We start from the raw sequence: 19240 nt of genomic DNA, 5'->3' as shown, positions 1-19240 counted from the left end.
AGCAAACAAAGGGCCTAGCTCTATATTCAGAAACAAATGGGACTTGTAGAGAACAGAGTCCAATAATTATAACGCCCACAAAGCACGCCTAGAAAGAACATGCCCAGAAAGAACATGCCCAACTTCTCTTTTCTCCTTTTCTTTTTAAAATCAGAACAGAATTCCACAACATAATTTGCAATTAAAAGGACGCAATGGAATTTGCCTCCAAAAAATTCTGGCCATTCGATTTGGCACACTTCAAGACATTTCTCAAGGGTGTGGGGAAGGAAAGAACAAATTGATTTCTCTGAATAAAGTAGGAGCAAGTACTCTAATGAATCCAGTGGAAACAATTAGTATGGAAAGTAGAGTGGAAAAATAAGTGGAAGCACATTGCCTACAAGGGGGGGGGGGGGGGGGGCGGATGGAGACTGCCCTGAAGCCAGTCACAGTCGCAGGCATCTATGAAGCTGAATGTAAAGAGCAACTGGAGAAGAGGGAAGTCTGAGGCAGCCACTTTGATGCTAAACGAGCAAAGGTAACCGATTTTCTTGGGGGCAGTTGGATAATCAGCAATTTCAGACAAGAAGAGCCGGGGGTTTGCAAAGAGCAACCCAACGTTTCTTGTAAACACACGCAGGGCAGCAGCCACCCGCAGAAGGTGCACACACAGAGACTGGAAACACACCACCTGGGCTTTCTCTTCCTTATCCTCACGCCTTCAAAGCGAAGCCTTCTTTGCCTGTTTGTGTAGACACTTCCCCTAACAAGCCCTGAGGAAAGACACCAGCTGCCCAGGGATGCTGCACAGAACCACAGAAGAAGACTCAGCAGATCATACAACACAAGTTCACACTGGACGCCTGAGAACTGCAAAGGGAGTTTATCCTTCAAATTTATCTTTGTTACTGGCCTAAAAATTTCCTAGCACCTCCACACTAGGCTTAGTTGTATTCAATACACTTCATTTATCAACCCTTCTACACCCAGGTGTAAAACACACACTCCAAAGGAGGACACAAACATATACACTTCAAATAAGTGTATACTTTTTTTTTTGGTATTACTAAGTTGGCATATTAAGCTTTGCTTTGCGATTCAGTGTTTCTGGTCTCCTTGTACTTTAATGAACCTGAGGTATCAAAGTAGTTTTGAAGCCCCAATTGCTCCTGGGTTCCCAGGCATCATCCAGATTTTCCTCCTTTCGACTGTAACGTTCAGGAGTTTGCCAAGAAGGCTACACCAGCAGGGGTACGGGCAAAACCTTTGGCACAGCAGGAGCTCACGCTGGCAGCCAGGTTCTGCCAGCTTCACCTTCCAAGCCAAAAGCTTTTCCCCTTGCACAACCATGTCTTCACCGGCGCTTTTGCCAACAGGGCTACGTCAGCAAGGAGCATCACAACCTCCTGCTCCTTGCGGAGGAGTCTCAACCTCAGGGGCTACAGCCTTCTGGAGCGAAAGCCTGCGTGCAGAGCGGCATCCTTCCTAGAAGATCTTGTGGAAAGCCAGAGCTTAAAAAATTTCCTTCTATACTAGGTAAGGTAAATCAAACGTGACCACCTTTACCCTCACAGTAACCACAGAAGAACACACTTAAGCAGCAAGAAACAGCATCTGTGTCGCCTTCAAGAGCCTCACCCTGCCCAGCCGATACGTCTGTACGCACTTATATGACACTTCTAAAAACAACCCTCCGACCTGCAGATCGAGACATTTTCTATGTCTGCTGTAGTGCCAAGCGTTTAAATACTAATTTTCTCTTTAACATCAAACTGATATAGAAAAATGTTTAGAAAAATATTTTCACACGCAGCAAATCACGGCAGGATTTAGTTTTAAGGTAAAGGAATGTTGGCTTTTTGACAAGAAAATCTTGATTTACAGTCACCTATGAACAACTGCTAAAGTGCATTAGGAGTTGGTACATATAAGCATTCCTTTCCAGAAAGTGTTTGCATTATTCATAGTTTGGGATGAGTAATGAAAAAGCAGTACTTACCTGGGGACCAGCAACGGACTGTTGCTTCATGGTGAAATATAGATTTCTCCACACTTAAGATGACTGTACCACTTCATTATTTCTGCAGCAGTTTATTCTATGATATTTTATCTTTATTTCTGGTTTTAGGTAGCTGTACTTATAAATTAGCACCACAGGGCAAACGCAGTCTCACTTGGCAATCTTAACTATGATTTGGAACAAAGCTGCTTCTGGTTGGTTTTTTTTTATTCAGGGAATTTGTAAACTTTTGTTTCTTTCAGCAGGCTTGCTGCTGTGTTAGTGAAGAGGAAAAAAAAATTGTTTTGGATGTAATACAGAAGCATCCAAAGAATAGGTAAGCTAGGTTTGCCAAGCTTGTAAGGATAATGGACATGACTATCTCTTACACTTGCTACTGGCCACTTAGTGCCAGTACTCGATTCAAGTCCAAGGTCAAAAAGCTTTGCAGGTCACTGCAGCTATCAGCTAAACACCAAAGCAGAACGCGCCTGGAAAAAGGCTTCCCTTACCTGCTGCGTCTGCTGCCTCTGAATTGCCCTCACCTTCGGGACAGGGCTTTCCCTGGAGGACGAGGACTGCTGCCGGGACCGGCTCCCGTTCTGCATGGGTTCGGTCACCACGGCCCCCGACACGGCCGACACGCTGCCCGTGCTGCGCAAAGAAGCGCTGTGCGGCAAGGACTGCGGCGCTTTGGCCCTGGCGCCCAGCCCGGCCTGGTCCATTTTGCGGATCTGCGCCTGGCTGCTGCTGTTCTGGCGGGGCAGCGCGATGGGGACGTGCTTGTCCGGCACCGCGTGGCGCCGGGAGAAGTCCTCGCTCTGCGTGCTGCGTTTGGTGAAGTCCTCCATGCTGCTGTTGCTCGGCCCGCTAAGTTTGAAGTCTTCGCTGTTGCTTCGGCTCCGGGAGCTGGCAGTGCTCAGGTTCTCCAGGCTGGAGTCCACAGAGGCCTTGGGCAGCGGTGGGGTCGGGTTGTTGAGATGATAAACCGGGTTCTGGAAGGACAGAGGTTGGAGGCTGCCCTGTTGGTTCAAAGCGGGGTGCAGGGGTCTTCTCACCTGGGGAGCGCTCTGGGGTGTGCTCTGAGTTTCCCACAGCTGTTTGATGTTTGCCACCTGTGTGACAGAGAGCTGGCTGCCAGCCAGGCGCAAAGGCACGTCGTGCATGATAGAAGCGTGGTCACTGTGAGCCGTGTGAGGGTCCTGGAGGTCCATGAGCGAGATGCTACGTCCATTGGGCAAGATGCTTTCCCTTTCATCCTTATCTGAGTAGGTCATGCTCTGGGTGGATGCCTGCTGAACCAACAGTAAGGTCTTGCCCCTAAAATATCCATCTACGTTTTCCTGGGTTGGAGACTTCAGCTTATGCAAGTCACTGTGGAGTGGAAAGGAATCTGGTTAATTTTTAAGCAGCCAAGATCCTGAGAGATCTGTCCCAGAGAAGTCTTCCTCCCTCATTTAACCTCCCCCCCAGCTGAAAGCTTCAAGGAACCAGATTTCCTTTTATGAGCTCTTTGTGTTCGAGTCAAAACACACTCTTCCTTAATTACCGCTTCTCTTTGAGAACTGCATTTCGTTCAAGGAGCGCTTCATCTTTATTTTTTTCACAGCTGAAATGCAAACCATTCCCACCGAATCCTCCCCCCTCCCTTCTGTCTCCCAGCAAGACTTCAGAGCGGTTTGGATCCCATTTAACCCTTCACCAGCACTACGTATTGTGGGGGCCTAAACCTTCAACAGGAGTTGTGTGAAGGCTCCTGCAGATCTAGATGTGAGCTCAGAGGGCGGACACTTCCACATGTCCTGGCCCTCACGCCTGACGGCACAGGAACAACCGGGAGAGCCCAGTATCCAAGCTCTTTGCCAGTTCTGCCATGTCACAGCTTTTTGCTTCTGATTAACAGCTGTTACAGGCTGAGAAATGCTGCGCTGAACCGAGGAGGGACTGGTTTTGCTGGTCTGTTAGTAACAAGTTCCTCCTGAAGTCCAGTTTTTTCATGAGCAGTAATTAAGCAGCCCGATCACCAGGAGGAAGCACGAGGGCTGACTGCGCATCCAGGCGCTCAGACTGGCAGTAAATCGCAAAACTGTTTTTTCACAGCTGAAGACCCCGGCTCCCAGGGACATCTCTGAGTCCTGGGTAAGCCACAAGCTTCAGGTCTCCAGTGCCACCTTGTGCATGTCTTACTGGGACCCGTGACAACAGTCCAAGCTTCCCGCTCCTACTGGGAGCTCCTACTGGTCTGGGCAGGCAGCTCAGGTGATGGAGCACTCCACTCCTCACAGGCTTAACCACCCCCTGATCCCACATCACCCCTCGAGCTCTGGCTGTTACATACCCATCAGTGGGGTCCTCAAATATCTTCTGAAGCCCTGAGGAGAGACTGCCACTGACGTTTGGACTAGAGCTGTGCTCAGTGAAACGCCTCAGCTGCTGCTGTATCGGCGTAGGGTTGGTCATTGATTTGGTGATATCGGCAAGAATACGAGGAAGAGGTCCCAGTTTTGCCACGGTCGCCTGTAGGAAGGAATTTTCACCCTAATTGGACAACAAGCACCGCGACATCCGCCAGTTTTTTGATAACGATGCACAGAGGCGGAGGGGTGGAGGTGGAAGGAAGGAGGGTGGGTGGTTGTGTGCGGGTGTGCCAGGACCGTAATGCAGTGTTACGGAGCAGCGTAACCACGGCGACGAGATGGATGGAGGAGACGAAACGGGGTGCAGCAGACATTGAGGAAAGAAAAGGAAATAGAAAAGAAATTAGGATTGACCCCCAAAATTAAAAATCATGCTCAATAAAACAAAACTATTGCCATTCCAATGCAAAACTATCATGCAAAGCAAACTAAGTCCAGGGTGGGTGAGGTCAAAGTGAAAACTACAGTATCTACTCATTAAAGGGCATTCAAAGACTACAGGTTCAGCTAGTGGGGGAACTTTCCAGGCAAAGGGTGTCATGTGGTGAAGGAAATGCATGCCAACAGACAAGGGGATGCGGCATTCAGGGGGATCATGAGAGAAATCGCAAGGGTTGAGGGTGATGGGGAAAGGGAAGGTTTTCATTTCATAAGCCTTTTGCTTTTGGCATCCTACACTGATGCCGCCTTCCGCAGCACCCTGTAATCAACAATTACAGCTTTCTTCCCTACCTAAAAGTGAAAAATAACTGCATGAAAACATCAATGAGCCTCATCCCAACATTATCACATCAGCATGGGATTAAATGGGTAGCTTCTTCTTGGATTACATGTTAGCTCAGTGCTGGCCAGGCCTAGGATATGAGCAGCTGACCTTCCAGCAAGGAAGGCTGCTCATTCAGGCTCTTTATCTTTCTCCCCCCCGTGGCTCACTGCTGGTTATATCACCTACAGGGCACCTTTTCAGGCTCTTGGGACAGCAGGAAGAAGGTGAAAGCGCTGGAGGTTTAAAAAAAAAAAAGTGAAAACTCTGCTACAAAGACAACGTTCTTTTTAAAGATACCCTCCTTTTTCCTGCAAGCAGGTATTCAGTCAGCTTGGCTCCCGAGCAAGGTCTTTTTACAGACATTTTCATACAGCTCTTCCGCTGTGGCTATCAAAATCTCCGAGGTGACTTCTCCTAACGTTTTCCAGTCGTTACCCACAGTAAAGCAGTCTGGCACCTAACTTTACCCCTTGATTTTCATTTTTGGAAACCACTACACCAGCTCCCAAGGGCCTGTTAGGACAGGGCCACGCGTCTAACCTACAGAAAGGGCAAGGCAGATCTGCTCGGATGGTTCATCCAGGTCCGGCTCCTTCCTTTCCTCGCTGTCCCAAGACCTTTACAACCTTTGGAGAGCATTTGGAGAGCAGCTCACGGTAACTAACACCAAATCCAAAGATCCATTTGCAGTTCTAAAGACCGGAGCTGGGCTTCTCTTGACCTGCGCCTGACCGGCCTGGAGGGAGACTGCCACGTTCCCTGCCCTGCTGGGTTTACCCCAATTTGCAGAAATGGAGGATCCGGGTTTTTTGAGTGCTCGCTTTGCCTGTTCTGAGGCTGCTGACCCACCTCTGTAGCTGACTTTGTTGCTGCCTGTGACATTTTGAGTGTACACATATGAGGGAAACGGAAAAAACAGGATCGTAAATTGTTATCAAACTAAGATTAACTAACATGAATATATATTGCCTTTCTGAGTCAAGGACATGTCACTTTGATGCAACTGGCTCCGTTTTTCTTTTTTTATTTCAAATAATGTACTGTGAGAAAACAGATACACAACAAATAACTATTTTGGCAAACCGTAATGCAATAAAAATATTAGGAGCGCGTTGCAATTCACCTCACTTCTCCAGTTTCAAAAGAAAGAATAATATAAATGGAATGTGGACAACATAATGCACCTCTAAAAGTTGAAATATGGAAGAGTTCCAAGCACTTACAATAAAAAAAAATAAAAAAAAAAAAAAAAAAAAAAAAAAGACAGACTTGCAGCTCTGCTTTTCTGGGTCTTACCAACTATCTTTGCTATCAAGGTTCTAATGATTTTGGATCCTGCGAAGGCACATAGCTAAGGAAATGCAAACTAGGGCCTTTTCTCATTCTGTAGCCAAATGGAAGCCATACTTGTTGTTGGCAATGTCTATCGCTGCAGAACAGAACCTGGACAACGCGTGTGACCCCAGCACAACGCACGGCAGCAAGCACTTGGCTTGTGTTACAGGATAAAATGGAGTGGATCCAAGTTTTTACATGACATCCTCTATGTATACTAAAAACTAACGCAAAGATTGCGGACAGGAGAACACCTCAGCAGGCTTTGGATCAGGTCTTTAGTGAGAACAGTTCTGCTGGGCCAACACATGACCCCCCCAAGCCGGGCAGGGCAGGGCGTGGTGGCACCTCCATCAGCATCCAAGAGGGCACCGCAACGCTTGCGCATTTTCTGCGCAAACACCCTCCCTTTTTTCCAGCTCACTTACAAGCAAGGAACGGCTGCTCAGGGCATTCCAGGTCTACTCCTAAGCGCTGCCCTCTCCACCATTGAACACCCAGCCTTACTTAAGGCTCCGCCAAGTGTTTGCACGGCTGCTGAAGCTCAACCACTTCACATGCCCTGCTTCGGGCCTCGGTCCGAAATCAGGGGAAAAGCAATTGTGCAATACCATGATCAAACATTCCTCTCCAAAGCTGTTGAATAAGCTCTCCCCAAAGCAGGCTTCAGCTGCTCCCTTGATGTTTCCCAGTGTTTACTGTTGCTACGGGACAATCGCCGGATTCGCCCCCCGGGCCTCCAGACTGCTTTACCTTATCGAGTTGGGACACAACCTCCCACAGGAGGGAATGCAACACCGAGAGCTCTCTGCCCAGGTCGATGTAGCCCTCAAATCCAGGCATGTTTGAGATGGTATCTGGATTAGAGATCTCCAGGAGAAAACGCTTCATTCCTCCCCACTCGTGTTCCAAGAAGTCATTCATGAAGGCCATATATTCCTCCTTATTACCAAACCTGCAAGAAACAGGGGGGGGGGACGACGGACGGTGCCAGGACCCCGTCAATAACCTCCATCCAAAATACAGAGCCCAAGTGCTTACAGACAATTACTTAAGTGCTTAACTTTAGAACTGCCTTTCTGAGGTCTGGGAGAAAAAAACCTGGATAATTTAAGAGGTTCAGTGCTTTCTTGGAATTATTTAAATACTAGTAATTTACTGTTCATACTATGATCAAGGGAACAACACATCTTCCCCCACCCGCCCCCGCCAGACACCCTTTTCTCTCCTTCTCTGCATCTCCTCCCCTGTAAAGGACATGCTGTGCCGTCTGTATCATTCAGCTGGAAATTTTGGGGGAAGAAAGGAGGAAAATCATGATCCTTGGTGGGAACGGGCTTCTTTTCTTTTGAAATCGCATACACACTGACATGCTAATGCACGACTCCTTGATTTTATACTGTGTTCCCTCTACCGGATTCAACACAGCTCAAATCTGCATGTGAAAAGGAGAAGGTACCTAGTTCAGCACTGAGGTGTCTCAAGGGGAACAGAGTTCACATATAAGTGAGAAGCTTCCTACTTTCCCAGAGCTGACTTCAGCTTGCCAGAGGATCAGCTGCCTCCCAAAGCAGGGCTCGCCTTGCTCTATAGCAGCCCGCAGCGACCTGCACCCCTAAAAGCACAGACTTCAATTTGATTGCCACCACCTACTTAGCAAAATTGGCGAGATTCTGAATGACTTTCGCGATAAGCGTGAGCGTGCGAGATGTCTGGTCGTCGGGATACTCCTGCATGAGGCTGAAGAGGCTGGGGGACATGATAGCGGGGCAGAGGAAGCGGAGGAAGAGGGAGGCACTGATCAGGCGCTCACTGATGTCCTGTTTGCCCCTGCTCAGGCACTGCTGCTTCCAAGATGCAAACACTTCCTTCAGCTCACGAGGGAACACGCTGAAAAATAATAAAGCAGGAAATAAAATTTGTACGGGCAATGAGATGCAACAAGTTGAACTGGTGATCGATCACTCAGAAATAATTACTGGAGGGGAACATCAGCTTCTTCTCCCATCCCACCCCCCCTTCTCCCCCTTTTCCCTCTCTAGGCTAGGAAATGTCATTAGGTGTCTATTCTTAGATCCCCATTTAATCTGGTGATACTTAAGCAGTCTTTGGAGCATCCCTTGTTCATATATGTTAAGTGAAGCCGTTTTCAGACACACTGATTTGCAAGCTAAGAACTGCTTATCCATTGCTACCCTGGAGCAAACAGCGGGTTAGAATATTAAAAACAAACTGAACCAAACCCATCTCCATAATTGAAATTTTTATTTCGCTTGTTAAGCTCTCTCAGTGCTTCATTCTGAAGCAGAAAGGCCCTCCTTTAGTACTGCTCTGAAACAAAGATGAATAGAAATCTCTCTGCCAACGTTTCCTCCCTGTGATCTCCTGCTCAATTCTACAGATGTAAAGGGTCTGAAAGTTTTCTATACACATCAAAACTTCCAGCTTTTCATCCCAAGTTCAAGCTAAGCTGTTATCTTCTCACTTTATTCCCTCCTTATTTAGTCACAGCTCAGTCTGTGTTCCCTTGGCAGAGTATTTCAGCAGAAGCTCCTGGCAGGTACGGTGTGTGGGACTGGAACCCCTCAATTCGCGCACAAGTGCCACCTGCAATATGCTGTCACACGTAGGAAGAAGGTAGCGAGGAAAGGAAATCAAGGCAGTCTCACAAGATAGATGGGTCTATGCTATTTCCCTAGACAACTGCTGTGTTCTCATCCTCTGAGAAGAAATGGGCACCCTCTAAGCCTATGACTTAATGGAGGAGGAGGGGAGGGAAGACGCCTCACCAGTAAGAATTGATAATCTTGCAGAAGGCCAGCTCACAACACATTTTCAGGTTGCTCTGATGATCTGCTAATTCACTGGATGAACATTTGCTGGGATCCACTTCACAGTTTTCATCTGACTCATACAAAGCCTTGATAAACTCCCCTGGACAAAGGGAAGAGGGTGACAAAACCAGGGTAGTTAGATGAAAAGCCTCCTTGATACACCTTTAAATCCTGCTTATATCTTTCCTTATGCCCTTTCCTCAGCAACAGCGTCTTCTGTTCCCTGTGTCTGCCATACAGCCTCCAGACACCAGATGTTGGGGACACGGCTTCCCAGGTCTTTCAGAACAGAGCACTCGCCGTACCAGATCAGACGGCCGGTGTTCTGACGCTTCAGCCTCCCGTGCCCTCGCTGCCCCCACACACAGGTGCAGTAACAGGATGGCTTTGCTTACAAACCCTGCAGACACCTCACTTACAGCCTAAAGAATAGGATTTGACTTTTTATTCAAATTGTATTATCCACTATAAAATTATCCACAGTCTTAGAAATGAAGCTGTGCTCTTTTGTCTTCATAATTTCCCCAGGAAATGCACTTGATGATGCTATTTGCTTTTATTATTTCTAAATTTACCTTTTTTTAAAATTTTAAAAAGTGTCACCTTGCTCTTGAATACGAGTAATACCTGAGTGCTAGCTAGATACTGCTGATTTTCTCAACCTCTTTTTCTCAACCTCTTACAACACTTTCAGAGCTTGCGTGTCTCAAAATCCTTTGCATTTCTTTCATCCTCCTCTTGCAGCATCCCAACAGCAATGGGACACATACAAAACCAGACAAAGTTTCCTTTGCTTGACACACTGGAATGAACTACTTACTAGGTTTCCTTCTACATATGCTAGAACACCAAGTGATTTCTCAACTGCCCTTCACTAGGAAAAACTCTTTATTCATTCATTTCATGATGCAAAGTCTTTAAAGTTCATCTCCTCAAATGATCTTGCTGGCTTCGAGCTAACGCCACAAGGTTTGTTTGCAAAAAAGGGTTTTGGTTTTTTGTCTGCCTTTTCATAAAAACCCTTAAACACCTCCCACCCCCTCTCCCCAAACCTTAAGTCAGCAGTGTTCTTGCAAGCAAAGCAGGCAGCACATTTTCTTAAGCTTTGTTTTTTATTGGGGTCCAAGAAATTTCTGCTGAGGGCATCTAGATCGCTTATTTGCAAAACTCTCAGCATCAGTTCTGTTGATCCAATTCTGTTTTAACTGTTGTTTACCGGATAATTTTTTTCCCCTTAAATACATTTGAACCTTACTCTTTGTGGTCCACAAGACCCTGCCTTAATCGTATATTAAGATGCTCTGGCAGATGTATTAAATAGCTAACACCAAGCGGAATGTCGTTAATCCTTTCAAAGAACAGGGCATCAGAGGAAAATGACATTTAAAACTTGACAAAGAATTAGGCGGGTGTATTGTCACGAGCAACCTTGCCCTGAGCTACAGACAAGCTGGATGACCTTAGCGGGATCTTCCATCTCTCACATCTGTGATTTACAATCTTATCACTCAGCTTTAAATGATGTATTAGAAGTCATTATTTTTATGTAATTACTGCACGTTAAGAGACTTGCAGTCAAATGTAATATACTGGTCCCACAGCTGATCGTTCAGTCTGCTGAAAAGCACAGCTCCTAGTAACACGCTGCTCATTTCTCCACACCAAGCAAGAGCCTAGGACTGTGACTTCTGCTCCGTGGTTCCACCCATGAGGATAAAACTACCAGAACAGGCTCATGACACTTAAGAAGTGGACAAAATGCACATAATCACAGACCTGACTGTACTGACCCTTGGAGCACTAATTTAGCCAACTACCTCCTTGATGGCTTGCCAGCATCTGGGATTGCTGAGGACAAGCGAGACTGCTGGGAAAGCAAGCTGCTTGCATTTGTGTGTGTGTGTGTGTGTGTGTGTGTGTGAAAGGATGTGGTGTGGGACGTGGCTTTGGCCTGGTCTTGTTTCTCTTGTATCAATTTCCAAAGCTTTCTTCATCCAAGAAACAGGGGGGTGGGTGGCTCATTGTGCAATCGTGGGTGACAAGGATTGTGTGGAGCTGGTAAAAGCTAACTGTAGCCAGGCTGCGAGTTTCTTCGCAGTGTGCCTGTTTTTGGTCCTCTTCATTGCACTATTAGTTGCACGGACAGTAATTTCCAAAGCAGTGGCTTATGACTAGAGCAGAACCTTTTGGTGGAGAGGGGACAACAATATGATTATCAGAATCCACCCTGGCACGTAACCGCGAACATGAACACCCTGCGGGGGGAACGGAGGAGGACAGCACAGGCTGGCCAGACAGTTTTAATGAGGTGGTGAATAAAGAGCACTTTGGATAAACACAGGCAGGAGGCTCCCCAGACAGTCTGCATCTTGATCTCCTGCCCTGTACTGCTCAGGAGCCCTGCAGCCTCGCTCCCTCTGGCTGTGTGCGTCCAAGCACTTTTACTGGGGCAAGGTGTCAGTTTGAAAGGTTAACACAAATGTTAATGAATTAATTGCTCCGTGGCAAAGGTAAGGGCTGAGCAAGTCCAAGGGTCACTCTGGAATGTGCCAGCATTACCAACAGTTGTAGCTGAAGCATCTGGAAATTGGTTTTCTTGTACTACCTGTGTTCAACCCAAGCGCTAGGGTGGGCATCTCACACTTGACACGTGTCAACACCACAGCTAACATTTGCTGTTAGCTACGACAAGTGAAAGAGCCTGACCAGAGATGCTTTAGTTGTCAACCAGATACCCCTGAGTATATCTAACCCCCTAGGTGGTGGCACTTCAGCCTAAAGTGAGCGCAGGAGCGTCTCTAGCAGAGATGATCAGTGAAATACACGCTTCACATTCATAACCCTTTCTGAAATCTCTACCTAATTGTATTGCGCATCACACCAGATTCACTTCTGACACCACGACACAAAGCACTGGTCTCTATCCCCACTGGTGAACCGTATGTCAAAATCCCTTTGTTTTTTAAGCCTGTTCATATACCAGATGGAACAGTCACCGTTGCCCACACATCAATTGCAGTATTATACCTCTTTATCGCAACTAGACACACAAAAGAAAGTTACCCGGAAAAACATAACGTGGTGATAGAAACTTTAAGAGGGACTCAGCTGTATCAAATTAAGTTTGCCCTGCCTTGGGCGCTACTCCTGCAGGCACCCAAGGGCATCTCCCTCTGCGTGGAGGAAGGGCTTCAAGAGTAAGCCAGCATGTATTTTGCTATCTGGATACCAGGCACCTGGGCTGAGTGCTGAGGCAGCTCCTTCCCATCCCACATACCTAGACACACGAAGCACCAGTCATGTGGCAGACAGTTCGGGATTAGCCCCTGCAATGCAAACAGGTGACAAGACAGGCACTTTCTTACCTAGCGCATCGTGAAGATACTTCTGCCCTACCAACTTCAGGTATTCCTCTATAGCTTTGGTAGCAAGCGTGTTCTCCCTGAAGATCAAGACATCATGTTCCCCACAACGATCTACCTCGGACATCACCAAATCCGTCAAGAAGTCCTGAAGAAAAAAGGTCAAATGGCAAGAAGTTATTTTAACCAGACTCAGTCATGCCAGGCTAACAGCATGAAGCCAAGAAGAAAGGATAAACACGGGAGCGAAAGGATTACTGAAATAGTTGCTCAGCTTGGGACAATGGGTGTTGATGCTGCATATAGTATGGGCCAAGCAAACAGCCAGGGCTCCTCTTGGATTTATTATACTTGTAAAATGATACAGATCACAAATTATAAAGGGAGAAGCAAAAGTCTCTAAAACCTTTACAGCCAAGCTTGTGTTTCAGTTTAGATCCTGAACAGAACCCCTCCCCAGTTTGTCAGTGGCTTTGTATGCTTAAAGAAGCTGTGATATTATATTTATCTTTTAATGCTGAATATTCCATACAAACTTGGATTTCAACACCCAAAATGGAAGTTACGCAGAAGTTCTTATAGCTTGGTGAAGTTTAAACAAGAAGAATGGCTTATATAAATTAAATTCACAAGCCAAAAGTGGTTCAAGATTTGGGAAAAAAGTTAACATACTTGCTGTGGATCTACATGGCTTCACTTGAACTACATTCAAATGCCTGGGCAGCAGCTATCAGCAAGTCTTGGCTACAGCGAATAACCTCTTGATACAGGGTCTAATTCTACAGTAATACTTATTTCCTGAGTGATAACTTCATGTGAATCAAGGACACTCAGCATTTCACAAGAAATACTTGGTTGTCTGCAAGATCCAATTTCAGCCACTATAAAGTTCTCCAAGACAGGAAGCATATTTCTCCTTTTATTTTTTTTTTTTTTTTAACTGCTACAAAACAATAAAAAGGAACCTCCAAAAGCCAAAACCAAACCACCACCCTGAATTAGGGCTGAGTGATAAATGTGACTTGCTGGTATGCTGCAAACAGCAGCACCCTCCAAACAGCTCGAAGAGTGCTGTAGCAGGGTTTCATAACCCCATTAACTGCAGAAGCCATAATGCACTGCCTGCACACGACTGTAAAATACGTGGAACAAATTATATATGATAAATATAGATCAAAAATGCATCTAGTACTCTTGGTTTTTTCAATCCACTATTGCTGTTTCTTTTCAGCAAAATCTGAGAGAGTAATTTTTCACCTGGTAGAAACTGGGGACATCCAGCTGCATCTCCACCGATACAGGGAGAACTGGAAACATACTGTCTTTGCAGCTCTGGGTTATGTCAGCCTAGACTGCTCAACACCTCCAGTAAACAGAGGTCCAAATGTTCAGGCAACAGAAAAACGAAGCTGTAACGCTAAGTTATCTACCTGTTGCAGCTAGCACTGTGGGAGTCCAGAACCTGTTTTCCAGCAGGATTTCAACACAGCCCTACAGAAGCTGTCTCAGCTACCAGCTTCTCTCAATCGACAAGTGACTTGGTAAGGAACGAGGTCCTATCACACACACTGTCACAGAGCACGAGCCCTCCCGAGACGTACGGCAAGGGGAGAACAGCAGAGAGTGGATACGACTATGCAAACATGAAAGGATCTTTTTGGAACAGTTAAATTAGGCTGACCCTTGGATGTTGCTTATGGCCATCCTTCTGCATCTCTTACTCTCTAACTTGTGCTTGGTTGTGCTTAACTTGCTCTAGCTGGCCTTACTGGAAGAAGCTGACTCCAGCTCGGTACTACTCACACACCCACTTGACAGGCAGCATCCTGATAAATCAATGCTTATTAATGCTTCTCAGAATTTCCCAAGACCTACAGGATTATTCTCCCACGATCTATTATAAGAAACTGAGGATCGCTCCAACTGCTGCCTCACAGAGACCCATCGGTGTGCACCAATTCCTACTAACATCCTTGGGGCAGGTGGGACCGTCATTAACCGAGTATAGATTCTCCAAATGGCTGTTCAAATGCTGACCGAATCAATGTCAGCATTGACTAGCTGACTTAGCACCCTGCTACTCATTGTAGCAGAGATTTGTTTATAGAAGTAATTCTCCAGTTTACCAATCTCTTGCTTACTTATCTCTTATCCTGTATCATGATTTTAGAAATACAGCAAAGGTTCCTGAGTGAACCTCTCTGAAGTACCACACTGCAGTGCAGGTCTCATTTTTAGAATAACACGAAGACAGGATAATAATATATAGTCCTCCTACTTGCACTATGTACACAGCACCTTTAATCTTTGTCTTCTCTCTCATTCATTGTTGGTACTGTGCCTGTCTACATGCCTTCCCAGTAGATGCAATTGCCCAAGTCTCTTCAAAGACTTCTGAGACCTTTTTCTTAGCCTTACCCCATCAGGCACCTTCTGCTGCTGCTTACGGTCGTGGGCTTCCTAGTTTCTAGCTGAAAAGGTATCACCTGCCAGCAGTGAGAGGGAGTCGTTTTGACAGGAGGTTTTTCTTACCTTAGCTCTCCCAGTGCTCTGCAGGATGTGCACCAAAGCACAAGCCATCTCCTCCTTGTTCCTGACGCTGATCACAGGTTCCAGCACAGAGCACAACATGGTGTAGTTGCTAGTAACAAACTCTGCAAATTCTTTGTACTGCTCCATGGGCAAGATGGTGATGGTCTGGTAACGGGATTTTATTCGAATGGAAGGTCCCCCCGATTTCCCTTTGTTGGGTGTAGGTGTGCTGACTGGGTACCATTTTTCCACGAACTGGCGCCCGGTTACACTAGCCATGGGAATGTTGACCAGGCCTACGTAATTGTTCTTGTCCTTTTTCTTCTTCTTCTCCACGTCCTTGTAGATGTGAACTGTGATGCTGTGAAGAGGAGGAAGCCCGCAGAACTCAAAGTGCTCTCCCCAAAAAATGTTATCTGCTTTTGTTTTGCTGGTGGTGCGGGCAAAGAGAGTGTCATCAAGGCACAGCTCACAGAAGTATTTCTTCTTGGGGGCCAGGTCCTTTGCCTCAATGATCCAGAGGCGGAGCACATTTTCAGCTCGACGGCAGTTGTCCTGTGCAGAAGAAAGAGCTCAGCTTTCATTCAAAAATCCCTAAAAATTGACTGATTTGTCCTCTAAAGGAGCAACAAAGGGCTGCCTTTTGTGCCCAAGGCAGGGACAGAGTCAGAATTCAGAATCAGATTCTTTGATTTTCAGAGATTCAGAATCTCTAGAAAACCAGACATTTTCTAAAATAGAGGCAAAGGGCTGTATTCTGTATGTCAAAGGTGGGGACGAGAACATTTTGCTTCTCAAAACACTGTATTTGAAACGCATTAGAAAACAAACACTCTGCACAGGAGCCCCTCCAAAGCTGCCAGCCTGGTGTGACACACGAAATTGTTGACTCTTGTGAATTAGCTCCCAGAGCACTCGCTGTTGGCCTCTCCCTCGAAGGTTACTAGTATGCCAGCTACGGAGGTGACCTATCAAATATTTCTAGCTGATCAATAGCTTGACCTCCCTTCTCACTCCGCCTCAAACTCCTTTTGGTTCCACTCCCACCCCCCACCCCCCCCCGCCCAAAACTGTGCCCCCACAGTAAACCATGAAACCTAGGAAGCCACGTCCCATCCTTCTGAGACACACGGTATCAGAAACCCAGCCTGAAACACCAGTAGGCACCGGGGCAGGAATCAGGAAGCACGCCGACAAGTAGTTATTCATTAAAGGTTTGACCTACTGCACTCACTAAAATAGTACACAGCAGCTTTTGAGACACTGACGAGTGGACATCTCCCCAGACTACATTAATTGAGGATGCATCTGTGGGAAGCCCTGGTAGGCTGGACTTAAATCCAATCATGCCACCTCCATCCCCCCAGTAATCTGATTGCTGCAGTTTCTATTACCTTATTCGGCTGCACCGTCCTGCGTAGGTTTTCCATCCACTTGTCCCTCTCTGCTGCGGAGGAACAACTGAAGCATTTACTGCCGCTAGAGTAGGTCACCTGGAACATATAAACAACAGGCTGAGTTCAGGCAAGCCTAGGAGACACTTAAGAGGCTGCAAAAGACAGGAAGGCAGATACACACAGCTTGAGCAGCAAAGTAAATATGAAAGAGGCAAGAAAAACAATATGGGAGCCTAGAAGGCAGAGAGGTTAAAAGGCCCACAAAATGCAGAGAGAAAAAAAGTCAGTTCAAATTAATATAAAAACATATGAGAAGCACCAGAGGCTCCTCTTAAAGACTTTTAAACCAGGCTTTAATCAACCAGTTAGTTTATTTTTTTTAAAACACTTGTTAATTGATCCATAGCTATTAAATGCTTGCAGTTTTCCCTGTTAAGTCCCAGAGGCAGATGGTTTGGTTACTAACAGTGTAAAGAGAGACAGAACTAACAATGTATTAATATAAGGCAAAACACACTGGCAATGGTGTCTAATGGTGTCTTCAGTAAATACAAAATATTTCCAAGGGTCCATACATACAGCAACAGTCTAAAACAAACCGAAGGAGTTGTGCTCTGCTCTGGCCCTGACACTCGATGCCATACACAACGCTGCTTTCAGGCAGGGGGAACCACCTGGGTTTCTTTCACTTCTATGTGGCCTGACAAGCTTGGTTTACTCTTTCCATTCATTTGTGCACACAATTAAAAAGCAGTTTGAAGCAACAGCCTCAGAGCTAAGTCACTGCCAGTTTTCTCACTCAACTCTCCAGACCTAGGCAAGCTGGAAAGCGCTTCCAACCAGAAGAACGAGACTGAAGCGAACAGGAACAGCTCCTGGATACATCCCGGGGGAGAAGAGCCTGATACGGTGGTTTTCTGCCAGAGCAGTTTTCCAGGTTGTAAAACAGATCTTTGTTCCAGAAGTTTAGATGCATCTGACTAATCCTGCTGAAGACAGACTGGCACCCACCCCTGCCACGATAGATTACGACGGCCTTAGATGCATCCAAATAGCACACACGAACACGCTGCTGGTCCTGCAAGGTCAGGACTGTGCTCAGCCAGCCTGTTTCTGAAACAAAACCAGGAGCCGTGTAGTGCTGAGCCGCAGTCTGGGCTGAAACAAGAGGATCTTTGCATCCACAGTGCAACGGATGCATCTGCAGTTACTGGAGCTTTTCCTTTCGCAACTGGAAAGCAGGCTGAGCTAATGGAAGGGGGCTCTGACTGGAAATCCCATTTCTCAGTTACGGTATATTTTCTAAATTTGATTTTAGGTGAATTTGGAGAGGATGAATACACACACAGCTTATCAGCAATAGTATGTTTCAACCATATATTTGCATGCAAACTACAAATGCTTAGATATTTATCAAATTAAAGAGATTTTTTACAATTAGAAGATGCGGTAATTGAGAAAGATTTCTCTCCATGGAGAGGCTGATGCCATTAGCCTCAAGGACTTGGAAATGGCACGCTGGTTAGACAGCCCCCACCCAAACCTCGGGATAGCAGCGGCTGCCGATCTGTTCTCCAATTACAAAGTCCCAGAACAGCGAACCCGCAAGGACTGAGACCGACTGACAGCATCTAATCGGCAGCGTGTTTGGAGAGCCTTCTTTACCTCAAAGCAGAAGTCTTGTCCAAGGATACTGCTGTGAAGTGGTTTGACAAAGACTTTTTCTTCTGACCCAAGATCCAGGGCCTCCACGGCGCTGCCTGGGCTCAGTAAAGACTCGTGGGAACGGGACTCTTTCAGCTTCGGCAATCCTCGTGACCTGCAGGAGCGCGAGGGGGAAAGGAAACATCATTTTTTTTCCTCAAAATTACCACAAGAGCTGGCAAGATCCCAGAGAAAGCTGCAACTTGGTGGTGTTGCTTCGGAGCAACTTCTACAATTAGTCTGTCAGCCTTATGAAAATAACATCAGGCTGGTAATCCCAGACTCCTAAGGAAATATCCAGCTACACCAGCCTAGGAAGTCCATTCCCACCGACCTAGAAATTGGAGCTGCCGAGCCATCAGTGAAAGAACAGCAGCACACCAAAAAGTGCAGAACTTAACTGCTGAAATTTAAAGAAAAGCCATAGATACGTTTGGATATGTTACTGAAAAGATTTACTGCTGTCTAGATTACCAAATAAACGTTGCGTATTAACAGCAAAAATCACACCAATCTCTAAGCCAATGCAAAATGATAGCTACTCTCATTAGAGATGACACTCCGTCCCACAATACACTTGATTTTTCTTAAAATTCAAAGCCTTTACACTAAAGTCAAATACTCGAATAATTTCCCACTTCACAATGCTCAAGTCGGTTACCTTATACACAAAATTTAAATTTTGCATTTTCTTCTTCAGTTGCTTCTTCCAGTTTTAACAGTTTCCAATTTTTTTTTTTTGTTGACACCTCCATTCTCTCTTAACATCCCCTCACTAACACGTACCGCTTCTTCTCAGCCCTCTGCCCTGTAAATCCCTGAGCTTCACCTGAGCTGGCACCTCCCAAGTTCACAGCACCTTTTCACCAAGGCAGTCTTCTCTTTGCTCCCACCGGTTTTCGAGTACTTCTC

General features: G+C 46.2%; 1 protein-coding gene across 9 annotated transcripts in view; it reads right to left on the bottom strand.

The window, feature by feature from the left end:
• Positions 1-19240, bottom strand: part of RASAL2 (RAS protein activator like 2) — a 187978-nt gene that overhangs the window by 14093 nt on the left and 154645 nt on the right. For 6 of the 9 annotated variants that reach the window (XM_055724688.1, XM_055724689.1, XM_055724691.1 and 3 more), the window contains 9 exons: positions 18290-18443; positions 16622-16720; positions 15228-15782; positions 12699-12843; positions 9289-9433; positions 8153-8389; positions 7253-7454; positions 4320-4519; positions 2494-3355 (listed from right to left, as the gene is read on the bottom strand). In XM_055724688.1, the coding sequence (XP_055580663.1) occupies positions 2494-3355; positions 4320-4519; positions 7253-7454; positions 8153-8389; positions 9289-9433; positions 12699-12843; positions 15228-15782; positions 16622-16720; positions 18290-18443 (2599 nt within the window). The remainder of the gene's footprint in view (positions 1-2493; positions 3356-4319; positions 4520-7252; positions 7455-8152; positions 8390-9288; positions 9434-12698; positions 12844-15227; positions 15783-16621; positions 16721-18289; positions 18444-19240) is intronic. The other 3 variants (XM_055724690.1, XM_055724685.1, XM_055724686.1) reach the window with 2 other exon arrangements.

This window comes from Falco cherrug, chromosome 12 (genome assembly GCF_023634085.1).
Source record: "Falco cherrug isolate bFalChe1 chromosome 12, bFalChe1.pri, whole genome shotgun sequence".
In the NCBI taxonomy this organism is placed as follows: domain Eukaryota; kingdom Metazoa; phylum Chordata; class Aves; order Falconiformes; family Falconidae; genus Falco; species Falco cherrug.
The sequence above is the reverse complement of the archived record's forward strand: the minus strand, read 5'-3'. Positions and strand labels throughout refer to the sequence as shown.